Source organism: Pteropus vampyrus, unplaced genomic scaffold (assembly GCF_000151845.1).
Source record: "Pteropus vampyrus isolate Shadow unplaced genomic scaffold, Pvam_2.0 Scaffold74, whole genome shotgun sequence".
In the NCBI taxonomy this organism is placed as follows: Eukaryota; Metazoa; Chordata; class Mammalia; order Chiroptera; family Pteropodidae; genus Pteropus; species Pteropus vampyrus.
In genome coordinates, this window is record NW_011888855.1 from 5,831,995 (window position 1) to 5,851,283 (window position 19,289).

The window sequence follows — 19,289 nt, forward strand, 5'->3', positions numbered from 1 at the left end:
CTGCAACCATTATTAGTGTAATGGCAAATGATTTTTGGTTTCCATCAGTCCTTCTACATTTATTAAATGGAATTCTATTGTAAGGAAGAACTGTGTCTTTTCTCTCATTTACTTATGTTTTCAATTATTCGTTTATATGTATTCATTTATATGGAGTCATAGATACCCATTTTCATTTACACACAGTTACACTCAGTTACTATCATTGTTTGTTTTTTTGCTCCTATTGTCTGAGATTTGACAATTAAGAGTTGCTTCTGGCCGGTGTCTATGTCCTTTCGACATTTTTCAAAGGAATTCCTTACTTTCTGGAACAATAAGCTATTCTAGGCTCATCATCTACTTTCCCTGCCCCAGCCCTGGAATCAGTCATTTCTCCAAGAGCTCTGTTATCTTTTACTGAAGAATAGTATTTACAAGTCAAGATCAGGGTACTAGGTGGGCTAACTGCTACTAGGGTGTATCAGACAGAACTAGGAAATATATAAATGTATACATATATGCACGTATATACACCTATATCTAATAAAAACCATGAGTTCATTCCACAATATACTCATTTGCTGAACCCTAGAATATAATAATATATAAAGTTTCAGAATTACTAACACATGCTACCATGAAACATGAATTTACTAACTGGAGTACAATATTTGTGTACTGTTCTTTTTGGTTTTGGCCTTACACTACTTAGGCAAAACATTCTTTTCCAAAGTTATTTAGGTTAGTTCTTTTTCTCACTCCCCTCTCTAGTGTGGTTATTTTTTCCACTTGTAATATAGTTAGGATCATTTGTTACTATTTGTATTCAGTTTTGGGTTCCCACCCCTAACACACACACACACACAAACACACATACACCCTAATGTCAAATCAATTCAGTTGAGGAAAGGAAAGTATTTTTAGTGACTGGTGATAGAATGACAAGATATCTGACTGGGGAGACAATGACCCTTAACTTCTATTCTCTTCCATATATGAAAATTAATTTGAGATAGATCTAAATCAATCAAACACTACTACTGTAAAGTTTCTAAAAAGTACATAGGAGAATATCTTTGCAATCTTGAGTAGGCAAAATCTTCTTAGCTCAAAGAAATCACTAGGCATAAAACTGGTAAGTTGCACTTCATCAAAATTAAATATTTCTTCTCATCAAAAGACACTATTAAGAAAATGAACAGGCAAGCTACAGACTTATGTACTAGAAAAATATTCTCAGTATATTTATCAGTTAAGGACTTGTATTCAGAATATGTAAAGAAATCCTACAAATCAACAATAAAAAGACGAACAACTCAATAAAAGTGGACAGAAGTCTTGAACAGGCAACCAAATAAGATCTGCAAATGGCCAAAAGCACACCACTCCCACACTTCCTCAATGTGAAGTGGTCGCTGCTATCCTATGTACTTATGTACTTCTTTGCTTGTGGATCAGTTATTCTGTAAGCCCAGGCTACTGGGAATCCGCAGGCAGGGATGCATGACCGTCTTCAGAACAGGTATCTCTGCGAGGACAAAATCTTAGCTCTTTGAGGATGGAAAGAGCCTAATATACTTGACTTGCTACCAAATAGCTAGTTGGTCTCCTCAAGGAATAATGCCATGTCGGAGGGTTGGCATTAGTCCTTGTTGCTGTTCACTCTTTACTAAGGGTATTACTTTTTAATGACTCAGCTTCATGTTCAGTTTCTAATACAACTTCCCACCTTGCTTAGGCCCTAGAATTTATCTTCTTTCACCTGAGTGACCTGCTAAAACCAATGCTCTAAACCACTACTGAGAGGTTTTATCATTGGAAGTTTTCAGAATATCCAGAACGCATATTGTCAGATATCCAGTACACATATTGCCAAAAATGAAAAAGCAGATCTGCTTTTGATATAAGAGGCTGAAACTTCAGAAAAGCTTCAACTACACCTTCCCACGGGCAAACAGAATTGTGAGTGCTCTGAAGAGGAACCGAAGTATGGACACCACTAACTCCATCCCAAGATTTCTTCTGACAAGCTTTGCTCAGTGGCATCCATGCCTCAGATTCTTACTGATCTTTTTTGGCATTATTCATTGATTCTTCAGCCAGTCTCTAAACTACCAAGGTCATTTTGAATTTAAACTATTTGTTCCCCACATAATAAGATACATAATTATATAAAGGCATTGGTTTGGGGTGTTAAGGCACAAAGATATAAATTAAGAGATAACTAGCATCACAAAGCAGGATGCGAAACATATATTTGTTTATATATAATTTATATGGTATAAACAATAAAAATGGGAATCTAGAGGAAAAATAAATCACCTTGCATGGGAAAAGTCCCAGCCATACATGGAAGGCTACATAAGCTTAAGGATGAAAAATTAATACAATGTGAGAGAATCAAAATGTATTGGAAAGAATGAATCAAGTAGACCTGATGTCTGACTGGCTATCAGATATATGGAAACTGAAAAAAATCAAATTGATGCAAAGTTTCAAGCTAAAGAAAATCAGGTACCACTTTTAGAAACAAGAAAATCTAGGAGGGATAGAAAAAATGGTTTGGGGAGAAATTAATACATTTTAGATATGGTAAGTTAGAAGAAACAGCAAAATGATGAAGTAGAAATATTAGCAAACATGTGGAGACTGGGGCTTCAGATTAATGTTATTGTCAGAACTATTGATCTCAGAATAACACCCTCCGATACCCTCGAAGGCAGTAGTGAAGCTATAAGAGAATAACACTTCACTCAAGGAAGCAGGGAAGAGTAGAAGGCTTAAGACTGAACTTCAGAGAATGCTGACAGGGAAATAGGCAGAAAGATAAATGATCAATAGAGCAGAACAGTGTTTGGAGGAGAGAAGAAAACGATGATGCAACAAAAAAGGTGAGTGTTTCGGGAAGGAAAACATGATTTATATTGTCAAATGTGACAGAAAATCAGGGAAAATAAGGCTTACAGAAAGCCATTGAATTTGACAATTAGGAGATAATTGGTAAGGTTTTGTTAGTGTGGTGAAAACAGAAGTCAGACTCAATATTTAATGGATCAAATTTTAATTTTATTCTTCAAGGTGTTAAATGCAGCAGGATGCTCCCTGTTACTATGACTATGTCCTATGTTCCTTCTTCCAAATGAGAGGAAATGAGTATTACACAGCACCACTGCACTGAGCTACCACTTGTAACTCTTTCCACTTATAACAACTCTACTTGGTCAAAGGACTGGAGCCAGGACTATCAATCATCACATAAATGTCTACATGATAGATTCTAAAACTTGACCTGGCTGATTGCCAATTCAGCTTCTATTGCCTCTGTCACAACCCACTTCTCTGCATGACTCTTTTGGTCACAGAGAACCAGGCAATGGCGATCCCATCAGCAGGGACATACTCGCCAAGAAGCCAATGTAGGCCCTTCCTTAGTGAGGCTCCCTCCAAGCCATGAGATTAGCCCTAAAAATTTTTTAACTGCAATTTTGTACTTTCAATTTTGTATTCTTTTTCTCAAAAGAAGGGCCCTCTAATTTAAAAGCTTCAGTCTCCATAAAACCTGGATCTCCCTGTATTAACCAGTAAGTCATCTTCTCAACACCTTAACACAGCCATGCTTGTAACATCACCTTACCTGCTCCACTAATGCACAGAGACTCAGAAAATCTAAAATAGCCTTAAAAGACAAAAGTTGGGACGTGCTGGTCTGACTTGGTTTTCCCAGGATGGAACATAACTACAATACTTGCAACTCCCCTTTAATGTGACATAACTCTAAAAAGTGCTACTGAGTCTGCCAAGAAAGAAGACATGTTATCCATTTATTACAAGGAGAGAGGGGGATAGGGGATGTGTGAAAAAGGTAGTCAATAATATTGCAATAAGTTTGCATGGTGACGTGTGATTACTAGAATTATTGGGCGATCACACTGTAAGGTATAAAAATGTAAAATTATTATATTGTACATCTGAAACTAATATAACCAATATAAGATTGTATACCGACTATACTTAAATAAAAAAATTTAAAAAAAGACATATTATACAGTTCTCTTTTTTTTTCCCATTCTATTTGTTAATCAATTTATGTATTTACCAAACATTGAATTACTACTGAATCCCAGTTCTTTTTTTTAATTAAGTTTATTGGGGTAACATTGGTTAATACAATTATATAATTTTCAGGTGTACATTATCATTTGACATCTGTATATTCTATTGCATGTTTACCACCCGAAGTCCAGTTTCCTTCAGCTACCATATATTTGATTCCCTTTACCCACTTCACTCTCCCCCTAAACCTTATATTTGAACCCCTATACCCCATCTACCTCCCCTTCCTCTCCCACCCCACTAGTAACCACTAGTCTATAGTCCTGAAACTAATATAACCAATATAAGATTGTATACCAACCATACTTAAAAATTTTTTACAAAGAAGACATGTTATATAGTTCTCTTTTAAAATTATAAATGCCATGTTTATTCTTGTATTGAATAAAACATTTTATACATGCAGACAAGATATTTGATGTATGTGTCACCCACACCAACTTCGTATCTAAAAAATTGGAAACCAAGACATAGATACCCTCAGAATTTCACAGGTACTATGCAGCAAGAGCAGAGGGCACCTTTAGAACTAATTTATTACCAAAGAAAATGAAGTCAGGATAAACTCAGACAACAGAACTAAAATTAAGAACTATAAATCTGCATCTCTGAGGGAGATGTCAATGGCTCTGTGAGCAACTAAATTTCATCAATACAAATCCACTATGCCCTGTGTGTATTAAACTTTATTTCAGTAAGTCACCATAATACCTCTAAGAGATAAGCTATTCTCGTCCCTATTTTCCAGGCTGGGAAAATGAAGCAACAGAGCATCACACATAAACTCCCCACTGAAGAAGTGGTAAAGGCGATGATTCTAATTCAGGCAATCTGATACTAATCTGGAATCTATTACTAATCTATGTTATACGGCTTTTAATAAAAATTGAATGTTCATTCAGTAAATATTTTTTTAAAAAGAAAGAAGCTCCAGGAGTTTATAGGTATAGTTTCAATAAATATTCTGATACTTCCAGATAGAAATAAAAGAAACCAACTTTCTAAACTCAAATCTATCAAACAACAATCCAAGGAAGACTACTGATGGCAGGATTATTCTATAATAAATGTTGTTTTTAAGGTTTTTCACAAGGCATCAGATGCCTGAAACATTCTAATAACGCAGTTCAATGTAATAATTAGTAGCCACAAAGAAATTGCTGAGAGATGCTCAGGAGATGGTGCCTGGAATGTACATAAATAATCTAAGGCTTGGATTGAAATGTCTTAAGACTTTAGTCATTCATCTGAGGAAACCCAATTCCTAGAATGCATTTTTATTGCATCTCTCATCTAAGGGAACAAAAAGCATTGCCATATTAGTACTCCATCTTTACACACTAATTCAGTCCAACAGGGGACTAAGTGGTTTGTCCTCTCTGAGACCAGGGCAGAGACAGGTTCCAGGTCCTGAAAATGCTGGACCCTGAGCTCCCTCTGGAGGTGGTTAGGATTATCTGACTTCAAGGAAATCTGAATCACCTTTAGTCTTTGGCAAAGGAGGGACAATATAGACTATGTTATAGCCTCTGGATACTTGCAACCTGTATACTGCTATCCATTAAATAAAGGCTAATTGTGAAGAGTAAGAACCTTAACACAAAGTCAATTTGCAAGTCAATCTCAGACAAACTTCATTTCATTTACCATTTTGAGCTACATGTTTCATAGGATTGTTTGTTCTTTCAATACCATACGTATCCATCCAATTAAGCAAAGAAATCATTCCACTTATTCTAAGCCAAGAGAGCTGAGTGACCTGCAGAACACTGAGATGGTACTTACACAATGTCTCACTCTACAGCAAGTACTAAATGTTCTAATTTAGGACATCCCTGGTCTCCTGACACACAGTGACTAAAAAAACAGAAATGTGATGACTTTCAGTAGAGAATCTGAAAATCTGACCCATATACTATAACTCACTTTGCAGAACATTATTCCTTTTTACCCTTTTACTTGCCTTATCTTTCCTTGTCGTTCTTCCCTTTCTAATTTTTGAGAAACAATTTTTCTAACTTACCTGACATTCCACCAAATTCTGTTCCTAACATGCATCCTTCTGTGTTATCTCTAAATGTAATTAAATTTATTTCTTTAAATTAATTAATTTATTTACTTTTTAGGTGAGGCAACCCTTGGTTGACTTCACAGATTGCAAGGACCTTGTCAGCTTACAATCCCTTATTTATTTTTATTTTTCACACCTACAGCACCTGGTCTTCCTAGGTTAGGTGGTCTCCCATCCAAGTACTAACCAGGCCCAACCCTGCTTAGCTTCCGAAATCAGACGGGATCGGGCTTGTTCAGGGTGGCATGGCCGTAGACTAAATGTAATTAAATTTCAATTCCTTCATTAAAATACTTACAAACTATAAGTTAAGCCAATCTCCTTTACCTTTACACTCCATGCTGAATCATCCCTACTCATTCCTTGTTCAGCCACTTGAACAATTAATATTAGCATGCTATGGAGAACACATTCTATCCCATCAATAAAATTATCCCATATTTTATTCTTTGTTTTTTCTAAATGATTACTATGTAAGGTGCTTAATAAATGCATTCATTCATTCACAAAGCAAATGTTATTGAGTGCCAGTATATGCTAGACACTGTTCTAGGCATAGGGAATATAGTAATAAACAAAATTCTCAATCTCTCCTACCATGTAGTTCATGTTTTAGTGGAGGGAGACCATTAATAAATGAAATAAGTAAAATATATAGCTTGTCAGATAGGGAAATGTTATGTGGAAAAGTAAAACAGGGTAGGGGAATAGAAATGGAGAAAGTTGTAATTTTAAGTAAAGTAGTAGAGAAGGCTTCCTGTACAAGGAAAAACCAGTAAGGAGGTTGTCCTAAACAATGGTTAGGAGGTGAAGGAGGGAATCATGCAGTCACCTGCGGAAAGATTATTTCTAAGCAGAGGAAAGAACAAAAACTAGGGTTCTAAAGCAGGAGCATAGCTAGGAACAGCAAGGAGGCCAGTCGGTTTGGAATAGAATGAGCAATAAGGAGAGAAGTAAGCAGATAGGTCAAAGAAGGGACAGAGGAATACTGTGTAGGGCTGTGTAGGTTACCGTATCGTCTGTGGCTTTTACTTTGAGTGAAGTGAGAAGCACTGGGGCCTTTGAGTAGTGACATCATCTGACTTAAGTTTTATTAAGAACACCCAGGCAGTGAGTTGGTAAGAGAATGAAGGTTAAAGAAGGGTGAAAGCAGGAAGATCAGCTAAGATGCTCCTGTGACCCCTATCAGTCAGGAAATTATAAGGGTTTTAGAGTTCTGTGCCAGGAATAGGAGATGAAGACCAAATATATATATTTTTTATTATATCACAAAGAGTAAATTAACACCAAAATAAATAGAAAATAGAAATAGTAAAGATAAGAACATAAACCAATACGATAGGAAACAAACAACAGAAATAATCAATAAAATCAAAAGATGGTTCTTTGAAAAAGTAAGTAAAACTGATTAACCTCTAGCAAGACTTGCCAAGAAAAAAGAGAAAACACAAATTACCAATACAAGAAATGATAAAGGGGGCATTACCATAGATCTTACCAACTTTTAAATGATAACAAGGGAAAGATGATAAACAATGTCATGCCAATAAAATCAGCAAAATTGATGGAACGGATAAGTTCCTTGAAAGAGGCAAATTACCAAAAAATGACACATGGAGAAATAGCAAATCTAAACATCTCTATATTTATGAAATAAATTTAAGAACATTGAATTTCCATATTAAAACCTTTCCACAAAGAAAATTCCAGGCCCTGTTGGCTCACTGGTAATTTCTAACAAATATTTAAGGAGGAAATAAAATCAATCTGACAAAAATTTTTTCAGAAAACAGAGGGGAGGGAACAATTCCCAATTCATTTTATAAGGCACCATAACACTGATACCAAAACCAGACAAGAACAATATAAGAAAAAAGAGACTAAAATCCCTCTTTAACATAGATGCTAAAATCTGAAATAAAATATTAACCAGTCAAATACAATACAATACACATATAAAGGATCAAGTGGAGTTTAATCCTAGTAATGCAGGGCTGATTTAACATTCAAACATTAATTAATATAATTTGCATTAACAGAATAAAGGAGGAAAATCATAAGAGCATCTCAGTAGATGCAGGAAAAGTATTTAACAAAATTTAATGCCTGTCTACAGCCATGCTACACTGAACAAGCCCAATCCCGTCTGATTTTGGAAGCTAAGCAGGGTTGGGCCTGGTTAGTACTTGGATGGGAGACCACCTAACCTAGGAAGACCAGGTGCTGTAGGCGTAAAAAATAAAAATAAATAAGGGACTGTAAACTGACAAGGTCCTTGCAATCTGTGAAGTCAACCAAGGGTTGTCTCACCTAAAAAATAAAAATAATAATAAAAAAAAATTTAATGCCCATTCCTGGTAAAGACACTCAGCACACAGAAACAGAAGGAACTGTCCTCTGATAAAGGCCACCTACAGGAAACCTACAATTAACATCATACAAGGCAAGGATGTCCACTCTTACTGCTTTTGTTCAACATTATCACATGTCCCAGTCGGTACAGTAAGGCAAGAGTAATAAAAAGCATAAACATTGGAAAGGAAGAAGTAAAACTATCTTTGTATACAGATGTTATGACTGCCTATATAGGAAATTCTAAGGAATATACAGAGGAAAGAGGAGAAGAAGAAGTAAAAAGGAACAAATGGATCAATGAAGGAACAAAGGAAGGAAACCTACTAGGAATAATAAGTGAATTTACCAAGGTCTCAGACTACAACATCAATATAGAAAATAAATTTTATATCCATATTGCAACAGCAAACTGAAAGTTGATATTAAAAAATAATACCATTTATAATAGCATCAAAAAAACAAAACACATAGAAATAACTTTAATGTATGAAATATTATAAAAAATTAAAGATCTAAATAAATGGAGAGTTTATATCATGCTCGTGGATTGGAAGACTCAATATTATTAAGATATCCATTCTCCTTAAATTGATGTATAGATTTAACACAATCCCAATCAAAATCCTAGCAGGTATTTTTGTAGAAATTGAAAAAAATTGATATTCTCTTGCTATTGATGTAAGGATCAACAAATATATAAATTCAACAGGAAATGGATAGACTTATAACTGTTAAACCTGCCACAGGGAACAACTCAATTTCCCTGGAGGAAATCAGTTGCTAAACCCAATAGGGAGTCTGTTAGAAGGGTGTATTATGGATAATAATCTCAGCTATGAATTCTAATTAACCTTTTGATGAGATGAAAATATTGTAATATTGTAATAAAGAAATTATGTTTTCCTTTGTTTTTCATGTCTACTTTTAGTAAATACAAAATCAGGTAGAGTCCTGGTAAAATACCAGATAATCTCATTTTATTGTTTTTAAGAGGACAATCAAGAATTTTGGTGCTATGCCTCTTTTTTGGGTTGTAGGTAATTTATTTTATGAAACAGAAAAAGTGTGTACTACATAAAAGCCACTATCAGATGAAACTAGCAAACTGGAAGAGTGCTGGTAGTTGTTTAAAAGGATAAAGAAATTTAATTAACATTTGAATATTATGTATTTAGTTATTTTATAAATATTTTAGTTTTATAGCTGACCAACAGAACATATATTTAACCACATAATGGTAATGAACAGCTTTTAAAACAATGGGTTATATATTTCATTAAGAACTAACTTTGGAAAGCCTGAGCATTCTAGGAAATAATTGACATATAAGGTTATGTGACTAGCAGAGGTCAGAGATTAGCATAAGTTGAGTGTGTATATGACAGGATGTTACCTACTCAGTAATCATGGCAAACAAAGAAGCAGGTAGAGAGGTGACTTTAATTGCAAATCAAAGCATCACATCAACAGAATTCTTAGAAGAAAGAAGAAAATAGTGAATGATCTAACAAAACAAAGTTGGATGATGCTAATACAGACGTATGGCCATCTTAACAGCTCGTGTTACATTTCTATTGTATATAAAATAAAAAGGGAAGACTTGCCAATTTGTATTTTAAGATTTTAAAAGACACTACCAGAAAAAAAATCTGTTCCTCTTCAAATTCTTCCCCTCACAATGGCCATCTCCACCCTAAAATTAGAAACCAAGCCAGAAAGAACCAAAGATAAGAATGTAAATATATGCTGCCAAAACCTTGCCTATTAATGTTAAATTATATGTAACAACATATCCTATTAACCCACTAACTGATAAACATGCTGGTCAAGCCAAAAGATTTGCCTCAAAGTTTTGCTCAATTTCTATCCTTTTAAACAACCTTCATGATATATTTAAACGCAGATTCAGAATGTTCAGTGTGGAACCAAACCCATGTTTCATGCTTATCAAGTATATTTGTTTGCTCAGAAATGTTTAGTGCTCCCAGACATTGGGATCTTACTTTATTACACATTTAGAAACTTTTCCTTCTATAATTATAAAGTCCTGAACCAAAGCTAAGCATGACCACTAATCAAACATGTCTGAGATAATATATCATCGAATAAAATTATATGATTTAACATAAGCTGCAATGTTATTAGGATGTACCAGTCAGGCAGTTTTTATAAATTAATGTTCAAATTAAGAAAACATGAATAATTTAACGATTAATAAATTTAAAAACAAATTTAGGTGAATATACACATAACTACACAGAATTTATGATATATCTGTAGAAATCTCTAGTCAGCATTTTTGTGTAATAATAATAATAAAAAGGATTTTTTTAAAACCATACAGTGATTCTGGGATTCCCTGAATTTTCAGCTGCTGCATTTTCTACTCTACATCTGGCAGGTTCTTCTTCCTTTCAGTTTGTGCATTTCCTGTATTCTAAAAAGTAAATAGAAACAGGACCTTAATTGAGAAAATGATGAGTCTTTGGCTAAGGAAATATAGCCACAGATAAGTACTTATACTTTGCATCTGGGGATTGTTTTATAAGGTATAGAAAGACTATTTAGTAAAGTATTCCTCATTATCATCATGAAACAGAACTGGAGGTGGCTTTTGTATGGGCTCTTAACTCTCTTGCCTAATTCACTCTTTAGCAGTAATTTTAGGGTTTCTCTGTAGGTCAGAGTCTATTCAATGCATATATGCTATTTCAGTATACATTTAAGATGCCTAAAAGAGTTTAATTCACAACTGGGAAGTACCTAGATATGATTAGGTAATTTAAAATCAAGTCAATGACAAAGTCAAGAATAGAACAAGTAAGTTGCTATTACCGACTTTATATTTTTTAAAAACATGCCATATTTTCTCATGCTCTAAAATAACAAACTACCAACTCAAAATTTAGGAAATTTTCTTAATTCTGACATTAATTTATTAAAAATGTTTGTGTGCAATTTCAGTCACTTGTCAGAACTGCATTTTAATGGGTAGTACAAATAAACTACAACCATCATTGACGACTTCTGGTTATTTCTAATAACTACAACTGTTTCAAAGTCACTCTTAAAAATATTATTTTTCAGGAGTTCTATACCATATAAGCAAGAAGAGATTTTCTCTTCCTACTTACTTTTGTATTTTAAAAATGGCATAACTGTCTTAAGAGTTCATTTTTTCCTGCATTGGAATGTAATTGTAGTTCAGGGATAGGGGGACAGCTCTCATAGGACAGTGGGATAAAATAAACACTTAGAGCACTTTACTAGCCTGCCCAAACTCAGGAGCCCTAACTCACCCAATTATTCAAAAACTGTGAAAATAATGTGCTGTTCAACACGCTGTGACATCAGTAAGTCATCCAAGTTTAAAACCAACTTATTACTTTTTATAATGAACTAAAAGATGACCATTGGTAGCTTTCTTGTTCTATCTAGAAAATATCTCTTTTCTACAAAGTGGACTGTGGAGTTCTTAACAAGTTCTAGGCCAAAAATAAAGCATAAATGTCATTGTGAAAATATATCTAATAGTGTCTTATAACTTGTTTATCTGGATGTTGTAGAGATTAAATAAACAGTTAAAACAACTTCTTAAGTAGTTTCAGATCAAAGTTTCTCTATATTTATCATTTCTTTATTTTTCCTTAATAGGTATGTGCTAATTTTATCATGAATAAAAATATAATCATTTCTATTTAAAAAATAAGAAACTGAGATAACAGTGATGACCTCATAAAAATAGGAGGCCATCTATATGATTTAATTCAGTGTGTGCTCAGCACAATCCCCTTCCCTTCAAAGAATACCTTTAGAGAGTATTCATTTTGATGCTGAGGGCTTCAAGATTTCCAAATAAAATTCAAGACTCTCTCAGGTGAGTAGGGGCCAGGATAGTTCAACAAGATTATCTGATAGCTAGATAAGAGCAAATATTTGTGAAAATCGGACAGTAGGTGGACAGCAGAGATGGAAGAACAAATTGGAGAAAAAGCAGGAAGGAAGAGGCAAATACATCTGTTCTTGTGGGCAGTATAACCATATGTTTATACTATTATTAATTTCCTCTGGCATGGTTTTACTCACCCAATATTAGGTAATACACATGACACACATATTCTTTTCCCTGGGTACCATATATTCTAATAACTTCAGCATTCAAATGAGAGATGGTATTCACTACCTCCCCCTCGCAAAAAAAAACCTTGAAAACCTTTAGTAATTGGTTATTCTATGAAAATATAGATATTTATTAAGTTCAAAGATTATAAACTTTTGAATTTCTATAACTTACCAATGATAATAATTAAATTTACATATCAAGTCAAGGGCTCTAAACAGCATTCCTTAGTAAAAGCTATAAAAAAAAGTTTTACCTCTTGTTTGTCTTGATTTTGATCCACATTCAGTAAAGTTGGTATTTTAGATGAGTCAGTTTTCTTTGATTCCCTCTTCAGCACTTTCATCTGTTTAACTTTTGCAAAAATATATACAATAACAACTTGTTATTCCTATCTTGACATTTTACTTTCCTTTTCAAAAGTTTCAAATGGAAATTCTGATATCCACCAAAGTCAATTTCTCACTTTATTATAAAGGAACTGAACAAACAGATCATGAGTTGTAATGGTAAAATGTGTCAATCATAAATAATTCATTTTATAATTTTACAAATGATCTACCATTAATTCTGACTGTAACTGTTAAGTGGATTAGATAATTCCTCTTGAACTATACAAGTACTGTATTCTTGCTATTACTGACCGTAACTGTTAAGTGGATTTATCTTTTTAATTCTGACTGTAACTGTTAAGTGGATTAGATAATTCCTCTTGAACTACACAAGTACTGTGTTCTTGCTATTACATTAATTTTTCACAAGGTGTCACTGTTCTTCAAAGAAACATAACATTTACTCTTCCAAAAAATGAGTTTCATTTTAAGAGCTCAATACATGTTATAAATCTTAATCTACTAAATCCTTGGATGCCTGAAGCACATATATCAAACCTGCTACTATATGGGTAAATAATCATAGAGAAATATAGAAAATTGATTTGCTCCAGGTCATATAGTGAACCAAAACCACCTTCCTCAAATACTGTTCCAACATTTCAACAATATTGAGCTAATGAAAAATTTACCTTTTAAAGTTTTCTAACCTTTCTTTAAAATTACCTTTTAAGTCTCACTCCTTATTTGAATATGGGAAAAAATTCTCATCAGCTGAGAATATTTTTCACAGTAATTTACTATTTTCTGTTTAAATCAGATTATAAAATTTAAGTTATATTACAAAAAAATCTTGTAAAAGAGAACATCTGGAGATTTGTCAAGCTATGTAACCAATTTGTACCTTCCATTCCTTTCATCTCCTTTGACTGTATTGTGAAAGGCAATTCTGGGAAATGAAATTCTTTCCTGTCAGATCTAGAAAAATTCAGCTTCCTTTTGTTTCCATTTGCCATTTGGTCACTTTGGCCTGTTCGCTCATTAAATACACCCTTCTCCATAAACAAACAAACAAACAAACAAATGAGAGTTAATTTGAAGAAAGATATGTAACTATTTACTGAATGATAAGCCTAGAATTATTAGCCATTTGGGTGGTATAAGATAGGAATAACAATGTCTATCTTTGCAAGGTTATTTTAATAATTAAGAGGTAGAACAAAATACCAGTAAAAATATAAACAGATCAAACTCCAATAAAAGTTTCACAAATAAACTTTTTTTAGCATACTAAATATTCTGAGAATAACAGTCTTGATCATGAAAACTACAATCTTAACTTTTAATTTTTAAACTATTCATTGCATTCTGACTTTGGACAAATTGCTTCAGTGCATTTTATAAATAATTTAGTTTTCTATTTACAAAATGATGTGCTCTGGACACTAAGAAAACCCAAAGAAAAAAACTACTTGTGAACCCAGCATTTTGGAAAATCCTTATGTTATCTGTTTTTGTTCATTTGACAACAGATGATAAAAACTTTTCTAGAACACTCTTCCAGAATGTAATATGTAACATCCCACTGTGTAGATATACTCGAATGTATTTAACCAGTCACTTGCTTTTGGATGAATCTGTGTTGTCTTCAATTTTTTACTATTGTTAATAACACTGTATTTCAATTTTGAATAAGCTACTTTCCTATGTAAAAAATGAGGGAATAAACTACACTGATTATTTTTTCTAGTGAAAAGTAAAATGTGTCTATTTGGCAATTGCTTTTGATCTATAAAGTAAGATATCAAAAACATTTTTTGGAAGTGAAAATCCAAAATGTCTGTGACTTTTAAAGGTGAAAATCTTAATGTTTCCCCCCAAAATCAGACATTAAAAACACAAATCAAGCTACCAGAAATTAACTAAAATTGTGAAAGCATTGAGGAAATGATAGCCTATTTTTGTCTCGGGGGGGTGGGGGAACTAAAAGCACAGTTTTAAAAAATGTTAGAGCCTGGAGATGAGGAAAATGACAAGGTGAGAGGGCGAGGGGATAATGTTGAAAGAGGTCATACTTCAAAGACTAGGTTCTTGCCTTACTTGAGTGGCATCTGTATCCTCCTGCCTGCAATTAGATATAATTTGTCCAATAGATTGTGAAGAAGTACGTCTCTTTTTTGTTCTTTCAGTTACCCTATTTTTAAAAAACAAATGAGAAGTTATTAGAATGCCCCAGAAGTGCTTCTGTTTTAGCTTCGATAATGAATAAGTTATATCATGAAAGATTACTGTTTGAACAATGCATGCCAAAGTGCAATTGTCAGTCCTTAAGTGCCAAATGCTCTAAGTAAAGAGGTGAAAACAGAGCAGAGAACAACTCACTCATGGCTAACCTCAGGGACGACACCCATGTTGTAGGGTTACTCTGGCCGTCTCTTTTATTTGTTCTGTATCTGGATCTCTTAACTGCTAGGTTTCTGAAGTTCTGAGCCTGCTGTCCAAGGCTGGTTTGCAACCACGGTTATTGTAACCATGTCCACTTGCCCACCTCTGCAGACCACTAAGATTCACAATTTATAGCCCAAACCAGTCTGCTAGGATTGACTTGGGACATTGAACCTAGTCTCCTTCCTCATCTAGATACATAGTAGTTCCCCTAAATTTAGAACCGGGCTTGATGCTGTACTAGACAGACGCTTGCCACCCACCACACTGTCCTTGATTAACAGACTCATGTACCAGCCTCTCAATTTGCATCCATAGCTAAATCTAAACTAGCTCAGTATGTTGTTTTCCTCCCCAAATATCTGACCTTCAAAGGCCATTTGACTATAAAAGATCACTTTAACTATCCTTTCTCCATTAAGAGAATTTGCTATGATACAGAGATCAAGCCTACTTTATTATTATAACAAAGCACATCAATATCAGAACTTAGGTCATACCACCTTTTTTCTCTTCAAATGAGAAAAGAAATTTTCTGAGGATCTTTTTTTTTTTTTTATGAGGTTTTTCCAAAAGGCCTTAGTGAAAAATTGAATGTCTATATAGGCAAGAAAAGTTAATTTCTTCTATAGCAGTCTTAAGAAGCATGTAGTAATACCCATTGTATGATTATAATTTCAATATATCTGAAAATTCAGTTATGTACAGACACTACGAACTTGATTCTTTGAATTACCATTATATAGGAACATTGTATTAACTCGGTCCATTTACTTCTGCTTCTTTTCTGTTAGAACTCACCTTGAGTTAAAGTGGGAGAGATCTGAATTGGGATTGGAAGTCATCAAATTACTGCTAGTTAGATTGATGGGTGGCATTGTCATACTACCTCCAGCATATGGATCATCTTTCATGCCATTAGAGTTAGTGCTGGGGTTGACAGGGTTTAATGGTTCATTGATTACAGGTTTTGTATCTTGAGACATAGTATGAGCATCAATTGAATTCTGTTGGCAACGTCTAACTTCACCCTCTGGCTTTTTTGATTCTAAGGTATCTACTTTTCCTCCTTTGACTTTAATAACTCTGACTTTGATTTCCTTGGGCTTTTTCTCTCTTTCCATTTCCTGGAATAGATACATCCAAAATCTGAGTCAGGAGAACAGTAATTTTTATCATTAGAGTGCTATCATATAATTATATTGGCTAAAAAGAAAACCAAGTTTTACCTTTCCCAAAACTGAAGAACTTAGCAGTGTATTTGTATAAATTGTTTTTCTTTCATCTTTTATAAGTTCATTTTCTTTAGAATTCTCTTTTGGCTTTATGAATGAATTGACTTTTACTTCTCGTAGTAATTTAGCTCTTAGTTCCGGTATGAATCTGATAAAACAAATAATATCAACCAATAATATTTTTATTTATCTTTTTATTTTATCTTTAATGGAACATTTAATCAATTAATTTACATTGCAGCCACAGCATAAATAAGTCGTCAAAAATGCATGCCGAAAGATGGTCCAATATTTACCTAATATAAATTGCTTCCTGGTAAAGATACATCTTTTGATTTTGCCATGGAAATAAACTATATAAAAAGTTTATAAAATAGACTTATAGGCAAACTTTATTCAATAAAAGTGTTGCTTTTAATTTTGATAAATATACTATTCTTTTCAAGGAAGACTTGGCCACTTTGTCCTTCTTTTGGTTCTTTAAAGTAACAGTACTTAAAAAATGAACTAACTAGTTTCTGAAATCTTGCTCTAGAAAAATATTTTCAGTACAAAATGTAACAGAAATCAATATTGTAGGAAGATTGCTCAGATTTAGTTTAACTTTCTTTTCTAAAAAAGTTATTTTTGCATAGAAAATGCATTCATATGACTCAAAATTCAAAAGGTTATGCTGAAAAGTCTCCTTCCTACCCCTGTCTCTGAGGGCTATCAATTTGGGGGAGTTTTAAAATATCAGTCCATGAATGAATTCTTCCCTAATTCAGCCCAATCTTGTCAGTGCTGTACAGGGCACATGTCTAGTAAAGGGTAGTGTGAGGAGAAGAAGAAAATAACCAGTGTGATTACTTTGGCTGAATGAGAAAATATCACACCTCTGTCAAAACTGTCTTGCATTACAGAAGGTCCACGGAAGGAAGAGTCCTTTTACCAAAGGAAAAAGTCTTCCCCAAACATTTTCTGAGGGTTTGATAACTGGAACTCAATAACTCTGGCCCACAATAGTGAAATCCTAATATCTAAATACCCAAGAGATATCAACTTAGTCTATATAGCACTGATACGAATCAACTACTTTATTCAATAATTGGCACTTTCCATTAACAGCACTTTGAATATCTTCTCACTTTTTTGTTTTAGATTAAGATTCCTGAAATGCTTAGTTACTCTCAAAGATTCCCTTTTCTTTGCTTTTTCCTATTTTAGTCTCTCTTCAATGGCTGTTCCTGGACTCTTCCATGCCTGATCTTAACTCCATCACATTTTAAACTGATGTCTTTCTGACCTCATTTCCAAAGGCAAAGTGAATGATTTTGCAATTAATGAGAAACTTTTCCTGTTTCATTCAAAGCCTGAATAGAAAATGGTAGGTTTTTAAAGAAATATAGCTGATTTGTAAGTCTATTTTGTCATTATATATATATATAATGTGGGACACAGAAAGGCTATAAAAGAGATGGTCCCTAACTTTAGGGAATTTAAAAATTGGTGGGGAAAAAAAAATTGGTGGAGAGGAAAAGACAATAAACACCGCAACAGAGAATAAGTAAAGCAGAAAAAAAAATCATTTGGGAAACGAATCTTAGTTATAATATTTAGATCAGAGATGCTATCACAAGGGAAAAAAACTGGACTATTCTGAGTCAGAGGTCCAAATGGGAATAAAGCTAGAAAGTACTGACTGTTTATTTAATGTTATCTCTGGTCAATGATGACCACTGAAATTATGCTAAAGAGCTCAGCACACATCCTAGGACATAGTAACTGTATAATGAATGTTAACTGCAATTATTTTTATTATTAAGATTTTCATCATGACACCTATGAGTCTACCATATACCTAGTCAACACAGGAACTTAAGTAAGGTTTTGCTAAATTGAATTTTTCTGTTGTGTAACATTAACCTATACTGCAATTCTCATGCTAGTTAAAATTTCCTATACAGAAAGTCCACACTCAGAATGCTTACTTTTCAATAAATCCATCTCTAGTAAAATACTCATGATGCAAAAGATCAGTAGAGGATATTCTCTCAGCAGGATCAATTTGTAAACAAGCCTAGAAAATGGAAAAAAGATTCTATCGTTAAGTAAGGTCTTAACAGGTCTCCATAAGGCAAAAATTAAATTTATTTGACAAGTGTAAAATTCATTAATTACCCAGAATTAAAAGTGTTCTTGAAAAGTTGAAATTAGACCTCAGGAATTTCTGACCATGAGTTCTGACCATTTATTTCCCTAAGAAATTTGTACTTGTAAAGCATTATTACAGGTTAAATGTCCTATGATTCAAGCCAAAACAGAAGTCAGTCTATTTTTCTTGGAATTAGTATAGAGATTAATTAGCTCATTTTGATCCTCTTCTCAGCCCTGAAGATGGAAAGTTAACGAATTATCATTTCCATTTTACAGAGCTAGAAGCATGACTTGCCAAACTAGAATTTTAACTCATATTGTCTGATTCCTAATCCAGTGCTTTTTCTATAGCATAATACAATTTCAAAAATATTCAAGCCTCCAAAATTTTCAGAAATCCATTATTTGAACAGCTTTTTTCTGTTTCTCTATCTGGGGAGTAATTCAACTGAGTAGAGACACAACCAAAAAAATAATAACCCCACAAAAGAAAAAACAAT

General features: G+C 33.6%; 1 protein-coding gene and 2 pseudogenes across 1 annotated transcript in view; 1 reads left to right on the forward strand and 2 right to left on the reverse strand.

Annotated features, from left to right (window-relative positions):
* Nucleotides 1–6,299: 6,299 nt before the first annotated feature.
* LOC111741209 lies at nt 6,300–6,423 on the reverse strand (annotated as a pseudogene).
* Nucleotides 6,424–8,274: 1,851 nt separating this feature from the next.
* LOC111741232 lies at nt 8,275–8,398 on the forward strand (annotated as a pseudogene).
* Nucleotides 8,399–9,831: 1,433 nt separating this feature from the next.
* CDKL3 (cyclin dependent kinase like 3) overlaps nt 9,832–19,289 on the reverse strand; it is a 34,889-nt gene continuing 25,431 nt past the window's right edge. The window contains exons 7-13 of the mRNA XM_023531919.1: nt 18,624–18,712; nt 16,648–16,801; nt 16,220–16,545; nt 15,074–15,167; nt 13,878–14,028; nt 12,898–12,995; nt 9,832–10,214 (exon numbers count right to left, since the gene is read on the reverse strand). Coding sequence (XP_023387687.1) covers nt 10,155–10,214; nt 12,898–12,995; nt 13,878–14,028; nt 15,074–15,167; nt 16,220–16,545; nt 16,648–16,801; nt 18,624–18,712 — 972 coding nt within the window. The 3' untranslated portion in view covers nt 9,832–10,154. The remainder of the gene's footprint in view (nt 10,215–12,897; nt 12,996–13,877; nt 14,029–15,073; nt 15,168–16,219; nt 16,546–16,647; nt 16,802–18,623; nt 18,713–19,289) is intronic.